The sequence below is a fragment of the Clytia hemisphaerica genome, unplaced genomic scaffold (assembly GCF_902728285.1).
Source record: "Clytia hemisphaerica strain Z4C2 unplaced genomic scaffold, Clytia hemisphaerica genome assembly, whole genome shotgun sequence".
Lineage (NCBI taxonomy): Eukaryota > Metazoa > Cnidaria > Hydrozoa > Leptothecata > Clytiidae > Clytia > Clytia hemisphaerica.
The window spans coordinates 526,040-540,512 of record NW_027103852.1 but is presented as its reverse complement, the minus strand read 5'-3'; the positions used below and the strand labels follow the sequence as shown (position 1 = coordinate 540,512).

Below are 14,473 nucleotides of genomic sequence, written 5' to 3'. Positions count from 1 at the left end.
TGCTGAAGATTCCACATCTCGGATTAAGATTCCACTGCCAATTTTAGTGAAAAAAGAATGAGCTTTTGAATGTCAGCACTAGAAAAAAATCACCCCTTTCGCAATCTTTAGCCTGCTATATATCCAGGAAAATACAGCTGAGATATCTCGGAAATTAATTGACTATTTTGAATATTTGGAAATGACGGTAGCCTCAACAAACTAAAACAAAAAATTTCTTCACATAATACACCCATCGTCACATCAATAATATTTGTACTGAAGTGGTATATGATAGGAAGGAGCAGGAAGCTTGCAATCAGACATTAAAAGGCTATTGACCAATAACACACCTGAAATTAGACCCAGACCGCATTTAACGACCTTCCAAAACATAATTTACGACATCATAAACTGCTATTCGAACATCCGACGTTTTGGATTGACTTGTTTTTTTATTTGGCGTTTGATTTATGAGGCGTTAAGTAACATTTCTCAAATTTTTCATCGTTATAGGTTTATTACTCAAAATAACCGGGTGCCAAATTTTCATTGATTTCTTCTTTATTAAAGTTCATTCGCTCGTAAACTTATAACACCCCTGTCTCAGAGCCCCGGTGAAACATTTTCCCAGAGTGGGGATAAAATTTTCTATTGAAAACCCAATGGGGATAAAAAGTTATATTGTTCTTAAATCGAAAAATCTGATGGGGATGGTTTTGGAGTGCAAATTTTAACATTGAATTTTGAATGGGGATGAAATCAAAGTCAATTCCCCAGTGGGGATGAAATTGTAGGGTATCTTCCTTCCGAGGACAAAATTTTTGCTAAATTATATCGCGAGTACTAAACACTGGAGAAGAAGCTTTTAGTCTACACTATAAGACAGTTTCAGTTTTTAGGTTTGAAGCTTTTTTAAGCTTTAAGCACGTCAAAACCTATAAAGAACAACATCTTGCTTAAAAGGTTCTTGTTTTTAAAATCTAAATCACAGATATCATTTCAAATAACTTTTCCCGGGACTTTTTAAGGAAATGTAGAGTTTTAGAGTCGATACTTTAGGATTTCTAGACAGTCTCTCATTTGTGTTTCCACGGTATCAACGGCTGATGTATGATACAGTAATTTAGGGGCTTTATGAACTGAACATGGCAAGGAGCGGGCATAGATTTTTGTAGCAGTGACGTCTTAGACAATACGATCATCGCTCTTCAAATGTATGATGTATCATATAGTGATTTGGTAGTATTTAAAAGAGGTTTCATTTATTATAAAATGCCCACCGAGGTGGGACTATCGAAAAATCTTGATGAGACTCATCAATTTGGTCTTCTCCACGGATATCTTTAGTAAAAGGCGAAAGATATGTGCGTGAGCTGAAGAAAACCCAGAGCTAATGTTGATAAAAATGATTTTGAACCACACGCTCTGCAGATTAAAATCGCTTGTAGTTTTTTGAACATGTTTCTACGCATGTGCAACAACAACCTTTGCAAACAAACAAAAAATTGATTGATTGCTAAGGGGTTATAGTCTTTTGTTTTTAAACCGCAAAGTAATTCACATTTTTGATGATAAAAGGGAAAACTGTACTATAAAAAAATGAAACGTTTTTTAATAAGAACGTATATTTTGTTCTTAACTTTTCTGATTCTAAGAAAATTTACTTGTAAAAAGGATTGTCTTGTATATTCTTTAGTGCCTTTTTGGCAATTCTGACTTTTTCAAGTCTATCGACAAATATAAAATACTAGCCGGTACCCGGCGTCGCACGCCGGTTAAGCTGTAGCTGAACGCACTAAAAGTCCTTTGGATGTTGAAGCTGGCTTAAAAAAGCAATCAAATAAAAATAGAAATCTCTACAAGGGGCTCCCCCAGGGGCTGGCGTGACGCGTGAATGACCCTTTTTCCTGTCGTGAATACGTGAATTGGACTTTTTCAACGCGTGAATACGTGAATTGAGATATCTGCGTGAACGTGAAAATATGATTTTACCAGCGTGAATTCGTGAATCGAGATTTTGAGCGTGAACGTGAAAAGCAAATTATTGTCTAAAACAAAACTGAATAAACCTAAATATGTAAATTTTTTTTTGCTCGCTTCGCTCGCATTATCCTTCATATCATTGACCTATTGCCATTGTAAAGTTATTCAAAATAATCAAAAATTGAAACAGAAACACATATTTTTTCCTTATTTTTCTAACGGCGCATTTTGTGATGCGAGAGTGTTTTGAGCCAAAACAAAAAAGTCTAAATGAGAAAATTTTTCTTCGTCGGCGCTAATGATGGTCGTCTTTCTGTAATCGCTTATATTGTTACTAAATGCAGTACACAAAATGATACCGCATGAACTTGGAGACAGTGAAGGGTATTTGATTCTTCGATAATTTACAAAAGTAGGTAGATAGTTCGAAAATTTTTTATATGATTGCATCATTGAACTGTTCGAACATTCAGAAAAAAAATCTTGTGACGCCGCACCGTGTCAGGCAGGTACGTCACTCTCGCCGTACCAGATTTGTACCAGTAAATGGTCAGTGTTGAAAATAATCAATCTTCATTGACTCGCGACTTTCCAGACCATGAATTTGGGCCAAACCTCGATTTAAATTTATTCTCAAAATAAAATATATTTAGGGCCTGCGACGAAGAAAATTCGGGGGGAAACCTTAAAGCTAAGGCTTAACTTTGCACTTACCTCCCTTAAAAAGCAAACTCAGGCAGGGTTTATACCACCGTACGCCAGTTTTTTGTAACTTTGGCGTGATAGACGTGATAGACAGACCTTAAACATTGCCCTATGAAAGCTCCAATAATTGTAAGAGGTCTTAATAGGTCGACGCTGTCGAGAATAAGGTCAAAAAACTGCAGAAAACGTTATGTTGGCCATAAAAAGGTCAAATTTAGCCCAATAAGGTCACAATTGTTTAACAAAAGAATTAAAAGCAAAATCAGCGCGTGAACGTGAAAATGGTTTTTTTCGCGCGTGAATACGTGAATTGGCAAAAAAATTTGCGTGAATACGTGAATTGAGGGTCGACTGGGGGAGCCTCCTACAACATTTAACTCTAACCTTCCCCGCGTGTCTTATCTTTTAACCATATTTGGATCGTGTCCCCCCGTAACATAATTTTTTGTTTAGGTCAAAAGTGATCAGAAAGAGCATCGTTTACTGTACCAGTGTCGTTTGAAACGACTCTGCAGGTAGTTATTTTTCTCGCTTCGCTCGCGTTAAATATGCCGTCCAGTTTAAATGACAATTTTTCAGGAAAACAGGGGCGTATCTAGGATTTTTAGGATACCCTGCAAAAAAGGTTCAGCTATATATAGTGATTCAGCTATACATAGTGTCTAAGGAGGGCCCACCATGGTTGGGCCCGACGGGCCAGAAAATTTTTGAATTTCGACCCTCTAGATTGGCTAAAACAGCCACCTTTTTATGCCCAATGTACCATGAACCAGAGATAAAGAATTAAAATTCATTTCATTTAAACACAAAATGAAGCTAGTAAAACTAAAATCTGCCTCTGCCTCTGCCTCTGCCTCTAAAATATGGAATAAATGAAGGAAAGAGAAAGGAAGTGTAAAAAAAAATAATAATAACTATCATGAATTTTTTAAAGACTTTTTGAACTTTACACAAAAAAGTGAAAAATGATAGAAAAATAATACAATAGCACACAAAAGATTATAAATTATACAAAAATCTTTATCTGATCGTGATGATAGCAATAACAATAATATATATTTACCAAACTGTCTAAACATTTTTAATATAATTTTGATTCTTATTGTGTCAAATTTATTTATCTTATTGCTGCCAAAAGGTGACTTAAATAATTTCAAGCAGATTAATAATAAAAGCCTTTTGCCATTTCAAATGAAAATTTAGAGAAAAAGAGCAAAACTATTTTATTCAGACTGCTCAAGAAAAGAGTATTTCATTAGAAAATTGATTAATGTGATGCATTAAAGTATCCAAAACTAGAATTTGTACTGAAGCTGAAATCTCTATAGTTGGTTCATCTTGAAATTGTAGTCTAGCTCTATTCTGGTGTCTCGTTTGGAACTGTTTGCCAAATCAAGCAGAGAATCCTGTACCAGGGGTAAAAAGCCCCCAATCCGAATTGAAAACAAACCATATGTCATCAGAAACTCATTTATTCATTATGTACATAATGCAGCATGTTTTATGTTTGGTATCAAAATTCAGTTGTTGTGTTATAAATTTTATACTATATATATATACATTATGCATCCAAATTCATTTGCATTGGCAATTACATGTCAAAATCAAATCAAGATGTACTTTCCAGAGATGTTATTACATGACAAATATTGATATCCAGTTTACAGGGAAAATTTTGAATCCAAAAACTTCCAAGAAACTAAATGTTAGGTACACACTGACACATCATCATTTTGATTGAATTATTCCATTCTGTTGTTTCCTTTAAGTTAAATATGGTTTCACTCATCTTATTAGCAGACTTTGTCAGTGTTTACAAAGATTTCGTACCAACCACGTGAAGGTGCAAAATAGTCCATTGATCTAGGGGCTACTGGACAGTATGATGGCAACTAACCTGAAAGTATATAATGAAGAGGGAATTAGGATTTTTGCAAGCTACACCTACATATTTAACAAACACAAAACAACAAAATTTAAGTCAAACGACAACTGGACAACCAATGAAATTAATCTTATATAATAACCGACTGACTGTGGATGGAACCGCCAACCGTAATGCTTTTTGGTTCTGAGAATAATACTTACAATTCAGGAAAAGTTCTGCACACGTGCAAGGCATCGAAGTGTATCCATCAAAGAATTGTTGCCCACAAGATGGAGAGAAATTGAACTGTACAGGCAATTTCCATTTGGAAGAGAACTAAAACAAAATAGAGAAATCATTTTTAAGATTGTCGTGCAGTTTTTATGACCAGTACTTGACTGGCAGGTGCTGGCCCGCAAACTAAACATAGTCAAATACAATCTGTTTGTGTACCTCAAAATAGTGTGCGAAAAACCCACACAGATCTTTTTCTCTCCCCAGAAAAAATTTTGAACCGGCCAAAACATATTAAAAACATTAGGGTGTCAAGGTCAGAATCACAAAATTTTCAATGTTATTTTTTTTCTCTTATTTCAAAATAAAACCACAATAGGTTGGTTGTCCCTTTGCCTCTTAAATTGCCACAAATTCATCTCCTGTCGTCAACCTTTTCTTAGCCAGAGTGATTGGCCAAACAAACAGTAAGTACGTACCCCGATTGATCAAATATCTTATAAATATTTCATGATTGGCCACTCACTCACCACTCACTCACCACACACAACAAGTGGTTTTGTTGATTACCAAAAATTATGTATGACAAGTTATATAGGCCATAGGCAGATAAGTAGAGAAAGAGGGGGAAGGGAAGCAGTTTTTCCTGCACTTATCAGATTATAACTGATAACATGCAGGCATGAAAAATAATAGAAAAAAATACCACATACCTTACAGATTTGACTTTCCTTGTTGCAATGGATTTCAGAAGATAACCATGAGAAGAAAAACAAACATTGAGATGACCTTGATGGCGGCCCTCAGATGACGAATTTGGAGAAGATCGAAAATGTGAGGCTTCAAATTCTTCAGAATTTGCGACAAAATAGATAAAATCAGGACTGTCTATTCTGTTTTTTCTTCTCCAAGCATCTAAAGCCATTTGACGAGTCTTGACTTTTAACGTTTTGACACTAACAGCCATCAAATCCCGGGCAAACCCTGCATTTTGACCTCATCCAGGTCTTTCTGCAAAATTTTGCAGGGTGCAGGCCTGCAAAACGCTTTTGTACACAAAATCTAAAATACAGACTCGAATTCACGCTTCCTGTAACGCGACTAGATAAACAGTTTTCTTATATTTACCGCGGACTTTAAGTCAGTAAAATAAATCTAATGACACTAACGAATGCTCCGGAAAAACAACTCCTGGTAGGCTAAAAACAAGCTGCGACAAAAAAGACTCCGGAGCATACCCTGCGAGTGCATGTTTTGCAGGGGTGTCGCACCGCCCCTGGGAAAAGGTGGGAAGGTTAGAAAGAATATTGCAACTCTTCGTATTTATCAGATCGAAAAAAAAGAAGACAATTCTAAGTTGCTTTTTTAAACCCTTTGTCATAACTTTTCGAATTTAAACATAAAACCTGACCAGCGGAGCATCCCCGTAGCCCATCTTGCCCTAGTACCCCCCCCCCCCCCCCCAGGTAACAACGACTTGAAAATTTTTATAAGAAGAAAGAAGTGAACTAATTTTTTCTTATGCTTTATATCGCCCTTTGAATGCTGTTGTTGTCCACAAACTTTTTGATTTTTATGTTTTGATTTACTTTTGAAAAATTCTTTCCTATGAAATGAAATTGTTTTGTTTTGGAAAGAATTCGAATGTCATTAATAAATACGATCGTTAAATACATTCGAAAACATATAAAACAAAAGAAGAGAGAAAAAGGCAAGTCTTGGCACAAATTAAAATTACTAAATGTAGATGGGCCTTAAATTTCAAAACAAAGGCTGAATAAAGTCTAAAACAAGCTCTATCCGATCTTTTGCAAATGGCGCGAATCCAATAGAACAAATTTGTGGAGCAAGGGACTAAAAGTCATAATTTTAAAACACAAACAAAGCGAAAACGAAAGTGACACACAGACACACAAAGCACCGCTATTAATATATAGACAACAAAACAATGACATAGAAAAGAAAAATTTGAAGTAAAAACGGGTGGGAAGCTCCGAATCTTCTAATACATGCTTTCGAAGCATATAGCATTTTTGTGACGTTTTGAGCTTTAAACTGTAATAATTGATAATTTACCGCTAAAAAGTGCTCTGAAAGTGCTCTGAAAGTGACATTCTTAGTTTTCTGTTGCCTAATTCCATGATGATGATACTGAGTGAGAATATTCTGAGCATATTCTTATGGAAAAGCGTTTACTGGGTGTTCTTGTTCAAAACGTTGACGATGCATAATAAATCTTATTACTGTAGATTGGAATGTTTAATAATTGTAATTAGACTGGCATTTCATTCTTTTGTCTACAAAAATTAATTTCGATGCTGAAATACAGTATTACTTCGAATAAACGCCCGGGGCGTTTATTAAATTTTTTCGATTTAAAAGAAGGGGGCGTTTATTAAATTATTTGAGTCTAACGTCGAATATTTTGGGAAATCTATTTTTTATTTTAGTTCTATATCAAGATTAAGTGCAGATTTCTTTGGTTTTGGTGACTAAAATTGCATCAAAACTACTCTAGTTACAAAAAATGACTAATATCTTCCTTCAATCCCAATCAATACTTGTAATAAAATATTAAAATCACAAGTTTCTAATAAACACCCCTCCCTTAGAGGGGGCGTTTATTTGAGGGGGCGTTTATTGAATAATTTTCCTTTTAGGAGGGGCGTTTATTCGAGGGGGGCGTTTATTCGAAGTCATACGGTAACTTTCTAAACTTTCCGTAAAATCATTCATGGGTCCACTGTCAATCATTCAAGAAGATATCAATCAGAGCATATTTTCTTTCACGGTTCTATGGTGTAATGGTTAGCACTCCAGACTCTGAATCTGGCGATCCGAGTTCAAGTCTCGGTAGAACCTAAAATTTATCATTTTTGAATTTTACCTTTCGAATGATAGCAGTACTCCTACATCAAAAATATCAAAAGTTACTTTTGTCTAAAGGATATAGTGGTACCGCTTTCTCGAAAGTCATTTTCATGTGAATGATACGATACCCCTGTCTCGAAAGTCATTTTCATCTGAATGATACGGTGTCCCTGTCTCGAAAGTCATTTTCATCTGAATGATACGATGTCCCTGTCTCGAAAGTCATTTTCATCTGGAAGATATGACGTCCCTGTCTCAAAAGTAAATTTCATCTGAATGATACGGCTACGGTGTCCCTGTCTCGATATTCAATTTCACCCGAATGATACGGTGTCTCAAAAGTAAATTTCATCCGGAAGATACGATGTCCCTGCCTCGATATTCAATTTCATCCGAATGATATGGTTACCCATTTCTCAATACTGTGTCGGTGCCGTAATCCTTTAGATGAGATTGACTTTCGGTAAAGGGGTACTGTAGCTTTCTAGTCAAAATCGCAGACCTCTCCTAGATACATTTCCTATAAGAATTTTTTTTTGCTAGAGGATGAGCAGTAGCCTAGTATCATCCAGATGAAATTGACTTTCGACACAGACGAACCGTAACTTCCAAATGAAATTGACTTTCAAGACAGGGTTACCATATCATTCGGATGAAATTGACTTTCAAGACAGGGGTACCGTATCGCCCAGATGAAATTGACTTTCAAGACAGGGGTACCGTATCTTCCAAATGAAATTGACTTTCGAGACAGGTATGCCGTCGCGTATCTTCCAAATGAAATAGACTTTCCAGGTAGAGATACCGTAAATATTTTATAGGTTCAACCTTATATATAAAGATTAAGGTTCAAACTAGTCCAATAAAAAAGTTTCGATCAAAATTCAACTTACCTCTCATCTAGGAGTTCCCATTTTCTTCTGCGAAAAATTTGGTATCTTTGAGACTGAGTGGAAGATATTCTTGCTCAGGATCATCAAGACATTTTGGTGTGTACCTGTGCAAAATAGAGAAGAAAACCGTGCATTAGAGTCAACCTCGTACCCGTGTATCCCGGCTTTATTAACGTTACTGATTGACGCCAGAGAATACCCGTACGTAAACTTACGCGTTCGAAAAACAGACAATGCCAGGGTATTATCTAGCGCTATCAGTAAGCATAAAAAAGCTGATAATACGCAGGGAACGAGGTTGCGTTAGAATAACAAAGCGTAAAGAAGGTCACGTCTATCCTCCATCACAAAATTAAAATGATTTGTACGTCCTTGTATTCGATATTTGTCTGGTTTCTCTGGTTTATATTGTTTATACTTTATAAATAGCCCATTTTAGACGTCTTGGATTTTAGAACATTGTGCGACTTTTATGAATGTTCAGAGCCGAGGTTCTAGTTGGTTCTAGGTGTAAATACAGTCGATCTTTTGACGTTACTTTATACTTTCGAAGCCACTTCAGCAGTAAAAAATGTCTGGTTATCGACGAAAAACTTAAATTAACAGCGAGTAGTTTACAGTTCTCTTTCGCGATTGGACTTACTTATACCCTTTGCCATAACCTAAATTCTTCATCATTTTGGTTGGAGCATTTCTTAAATGGATCGGTACTTCAGGCTGGGGTCCATTGCATGCTTTCACCAACTGTTTGGCTTTGGTGTATGCTTCGTAAACTTCGATACTTTTGGCTGCACGTGCTAAGTAAGTTGTAACTTGAGCAAGTATCACCTTTAAATGAAATCGGATCCATAAAACAGGTATATCCAAGTTGATATACCTTGAACTATCCAATCTTCGCACACAAGGAAGATCAGTCAGATCCACAGCATAACATCTATTTGAAACCCTCCCAAAATATACAAACAGTTGACGCTCTCTAATTCAACCTTTCAGGGACCTAAAGTTTTATTCGAATCAGAGAAAGATTCGAATAACAGAGTAATTTAAACCACTTTCCAGCTGAGGGGACAAAATTTATAGTTCCAATTAGAAAGATTCGAATAATGGAGATTCGAATTAGAGAGAGATGACTGTAAATTGAACAATAAGACCAATTTCATCCTAGTTTCTAAGCACATAAAAACTCATACTTACATCACACTCGGGCATTCCAATAAAATGACATGCTTGATATGCCGATACAGCTTGATTCAATGCAAGTGGATCTCCTAATCCTTAGAAAAAGTATCACGTTAAAATATTCATCTTAAAAATACGCTATCAAGATGTGTGAGCAGTTTTAAAACAAGCTTTATTGACGAAAGTCTCTAAATCATCCTTGTTAGAAATTAAAGAAATTACGGAAATCCGTCGATAGAAGGAAATGTCGCAATATTTGAGTGAGATAATGTAAAAAATAAAATTATATAATAAAACAATACAGGCCAGTAAACTTCGAACATAACCTTTTTAGAGACTTCTTGGAGAGATATAAAAGTATCATCGACGGCTTGATCAATATAATAGTCCTAATAGACCTTGATAAAGAATACCTATATCTTCGCTTGCGATGCGTACCAATCTTCGTGCAATGTACAATGGAGACTCTCCCCCTTCCAACATGCGAGCCAACCAATACATTGCTGCGTCTTGGTCTCCTCCACGGATGCTTTTATGGAGAGCAGATATGATGTCATAATGTTCATCTCCATTCCGGTCGTAATTGACGTAACCTCTTTTCATGTCTGGTGAGAATTGAAGAAATTGCAGTTAAATAATTGAATTTGGTTAGAATTTTAGTCTGTAATTTATATTTGTTGATCTGGCAAGGATTTTTCATGAGATTCATAATGAATTGACAAATCTGAAAGATATAAAATACAGTTAGTTAGGCCCAGGTCATGATATAATAATACACATAAAAATGTAATTGTAATATAATAATGCCTGTAATTTTTATGTGTTACAAAATCAAAGAAAATAAAAGTCAAGATTAGTCAAGAACTAATGAGAACTATTCCCCTTTTGATAATTGTCTTTCTTTTGAAGTTGGCTGCGACGGATCCCGCTTCATGATTTACAATTGAAAATTTGGCCAAAAAAGATTCTGCGGTCTGCTTTCAAATTACTCTGACTCAGATTGTATTTATAATAAATCACAAAATTTTCCCAAAAGGTGACCATCGTTAACAAATTTGAGCGAAGAAAATAACAAAATTGTTCCAGAAACAATTCATACCTTCTTTGACCTCTTGAACAGTAATATAAAAAGTCTGGTCGATATTGGCTGGATTGAGTTTTGATTGTAAGAGCATGTCTAAAGTGTTCAATGCTACTCTTGCGTCACCACCAGCATACTCAGCAATGGTTTTCAACACACCTTCCTCAAGTGTGAATCTGAATTTAAAAGAACATGGTTGACTGGTGGAAATGAAGTTTACAAGTAAAGATTTTGAATATAGAAGATGGAAGATATAATATTTCTTGGAAAATTAGCCCCAGTCATAGTGACTTTTGACGCCCCGGACAGCAGGTCTAATCCCTCGGACAAAAATCAGTTGACCCCCTGGACATTCAAAATTACCTTCAAGCAGGGCCAAATTCACCCAAAACAGGGTAGATTTTGTAGATTTTTTCACTAACCCCAGACACTATATCCTCCACCCCCCCCTATGTACGGACATTTTCTGGAAGAGCCCAATGTGCAAAAAGGTAATTGTTTATCGAAAGAAGAAAAATATTTTTCAGTATTATTAGATTTTCCTTTGAAAATACATAGAAAAACTTTTTTCAAAACATCTATAACAAGAATAACTTTAAAGCGTGTTAAAATATTTTGATCAGTACAGCAGACTCTTTGACTGCCTAAACTTGAATACAATGAAATTCAAAAGGGTATCAAGTCCTGAAATTCAACTTCTTTTTTACCTCAAACAAATGGTTAGTTCATTCCCCTGGGAGTTCAAAATAAAGAGAGCCAAGAGCCCTAAAAAAAGAGTTTTAAAATACAAGAATTTGTGATATGTAAATTAACAAATCATTAGGTGATTTGCTTTCACGAATACTGATAGATTTTTATGAAAAGGCCAAAAAAGGAAAAAAATAATCTTTATTCGAAGGTAAAAAGAAATTTACCTGAAACCAAGATCTCCATTTTCTTTAGAGCTGCTATCTGTCTTTTCATGACCATCTAGACGCTCAACAGCATTCTGTAGAATGTTTTTAATATTGGTAACACTCAGCTTAGTCAAAACAATAAGTTTACATCGACTCAACAGTGCATTATTCAAATGAAATGAAGGGTTTTCTGTTGTTGCACCTATTAAAACGATTGTTCCATCTTCGAGATGGGGGAGAAATGAATCCTACAAAATAACAAGAAAAACGTTACTTGTCAGTTTATAAAAATTATATTCAATAATAATGAAAGCAAGCGCATGCTCACAAAGCAGAATTAACGAATTGGCAGTGTAATCTTAAAGGAAAATTATTCAATTATATTTTTCCTGTTGAATTATATATTATTATCCATATAGTGGTCATTAAGTAAGCCATTAAAGGTTCAATCGGCGGGCGGTATTGAAAGGTTTTGTGACTCAAATTGTCATACCCGCGCTGAGGAAACTAAAGCGCCAGGCATCAGAGGGCTGAAATATTATTAACCGCCCGGGTATAGGGCAATAACGTCATTTGCGGCCCGCTCGTAAATGGATTGAAGTCGTTGCATTGAAGCGAAGAGACTAAACTAACGTCACTTTTTGGTCATTTGCGGCCCGCTCGCAAGGTGCTAAAAATTTGTTGAAGACATTGCATTGAAGCGAAAAGACTTGGTTGACGCTAGAAAAAAACGTTGTTTGAATGTCCGATATGGATAATAATAGTAATAGCGTTAAGTTTTCGTTCGCTGTTGTCATTAATTCTGCCCTTTCTTCGCATCGGACCCAAATGACACTATCGGGCGAATCATCAAACTACGCGGGCAGAAAATAACAACAACGACCTCACACTGAATGCTATTGTTATATTCTTGTCATTTCAAAAAAGGTTTTTGATTTTTGAAGGAAGCTTTAAATTTTGATATAGTCCCATCCAAAGCTAAAGCTCTTAAAAGGAAAGTTGCATATAGTTGAATCCCATACTCAAACCTTTTGGAGCGATGTAAAATCACTTAAGATTTGATTATAATATATTCCTGGCTCTCCATTAAATATTTTCTTGTATTTTTAAAGGAAAATCATTAAAATTAAATGGTTATATTTGGCTATTCAAAGCTGATTTATCCTCTGTTTTTTCTAAGGAAAATAACTTAAAACTAAATAATACTGATCAACAAGCCAATTGAAAGAATAACAAAGAAAATTTTAGTTCGAACGATGTAAATTTGCAAAGAGTTTACCTGCTGTAACTTATTAAAACGATGTACTTCATCAATAAATAATACAGTTTGTCTCCTTGTTAATTTCCTTTCATTTTTGGCAATCTTGACAGCTTCCTTGACATCATTCACACCAGCCATTGTTGCTGACAATGTCACGAAGCGATACTGTGCTTCTTCTTTACATTTCTGAGCAATGATGTTCGCCAAACTTGTCTAAGATAGAACACGAACATGTGACCTTGAAGACCAAAGATAAAATGAAATATCTGATCTGACAGATTAGTACATTTAAAAAACAGTATGCCAGACCTAATGTAAACGAAATTATACCGACATTGCCTTTTGCAAGAAAAGGGGACTGACTAAGTGTGAACTTTCATTTATCTTATTTTTCCATTTAAAGTGAATTTGGAGAAAGTGATAATAAAACTAATGTTTGAATCAATGACAAGTGAAATCAAATGAAAAAGATGTAAAAAAAATCTAAATACAAACCTTTCCACAACCAGGGGGTCCCCAGAGAAGTAATGAAGGAATCCTTTTGTTATAGAACAACTCTTTTAACACTTTATTAGAGTTGACAGCTTCTTGACCAAAATAGGTATCAAAGTTAGTTGGTCTCATTTGATCAGCCAATGGAATTTTCCCAAGTGCGATTTGTGCTTTTTTAGTTTTTCGTTGCTTTTGATTTGTTTCTATCTTTGTGGATGATGCTGCAATAGTTTCATTGAGCTTTCTCTCAACAATAATATCATCTTTGTCATTACTTTCGATTGGCTTTATTTCTTCATTTGTTGTTTTATCAGAACCACTAAGAGTATTCTCAACTTTGACTTGATTGTTTTCTTTTGACCATTTCAATAAAGTTTCTTGAAAGCCATTGATCGGTTTATTATCAACTTGGTTTTTATCGCCATCTGTCTTGATATCAATAGACGGTAAAGGGGGACTTTCAGAGATGATTATCGAATCCGTCGAATTTTCATCACATTTCTTTTTTAGTTTAGCTTCTGGGGATATTGGTCTTTTTCTCTTGTTTTGTTTTGTGAAGAAATCTCCTAAGCTTTTTGATACTGAAGATGCAGGAGTCTGACCACTTGATCTTCTACGAGTTGTAGCTTTTTCTTTTGGAAATCTGAGGCATGTATCAGCATGCTTTTCAATTTTGTCTTTTGAAAAACTCAATCCACAAATTGGGCATTCCATTTGATTCATTTTTTTCGACTAAAGTAGAACAAGCAACAATTTGAGAATAAATGTTCCAATCATTGTAACAAGTTATACTTTTATGGACCTACCGGATAATAAAATTAAACATTTTTGAGAAAATAATTTGGAAATTATAATGAAAGCATAATTATCAATTGGGAGAAACTATCAACACTATTGAAAAAGACTTTTGAAAAAGAAATAAAAAAGCTTGTATTTACACGATTCTTTTATAAAAATAATCCAATATCAGAAAAATACACAGCTGCTTATTTTGGCTCAAATTGACCCCAAAAATCTTTTTGGGAAAAA

General features: G+C 35.1%; 1 protein-coding gene and 2 non-coding genes across 3 annotated transcripts in view; 1 reads left to right on the top strand and 2 right to left on the bottom strand.

The window, feature by feature from the left end:
- Positions 1-14,172, bottom strand: part of LOC136807926 (replication-associated recombination protein A-like) — a 28,607-nt gene extending 14,435 nt beyond the window's left edge. Inside the window, exons 1-8 of the mRNA XM_067064548.1 lie at positions 13,448-14,172; positions 12,971-13,165; positions 11,710-11,939; positions 10,814-10,971; positions 10,128-10,319; positions 9,730-9,809; positions 9,179-9,363; positions 8,536-8,639 (exon numbers count right to left, since the gene is read on the bottom strand). Coding sequence (XP_066920649.1) covers positions 8,543-8,639; positions 9,179-9,363; positions 9,730-9,809; positions 10,128-10,319; positions 10,814-10,971; positions 11,710-11,939; positions 12,971-13,165; positions 13,448-14,167 — 1,857 coding nt within the window. The 5' untranslated portion in view covers positions 14,168-14,172 and the 3' untranslated portion in view covers positions 8,536-8,542. The remainder of the gene's footprint in view (positions 1-8,535; positions 8,640-9,178; positions 9,364-9,729; positions 9,810-10,127; positions 10,320-10,813; positions 10,972-11,709; positions 11,940-12,970; positions 13,166-13,447) is intronic.
- On the bottom strand, positions 1,255-1,375 carry LOC136808075 (U5 spliceosomal RNA). The gene has a single exon (XR_010846788.1). It is a non-coding gene; the product is annotated as a U5 spliceosomal RNA (small nuclear RNA).
- Positions 7,562-7,633, top strand: Trnaq-cug (transfer RNA glutamine (anticodon CUG)). Its single transcript has one exon. It is a non-coding gene; the product is annotated as a tRNA-Gln (tRNA).
- Positions 14,173-14,473: the final 301 nt, after the last annotated feature.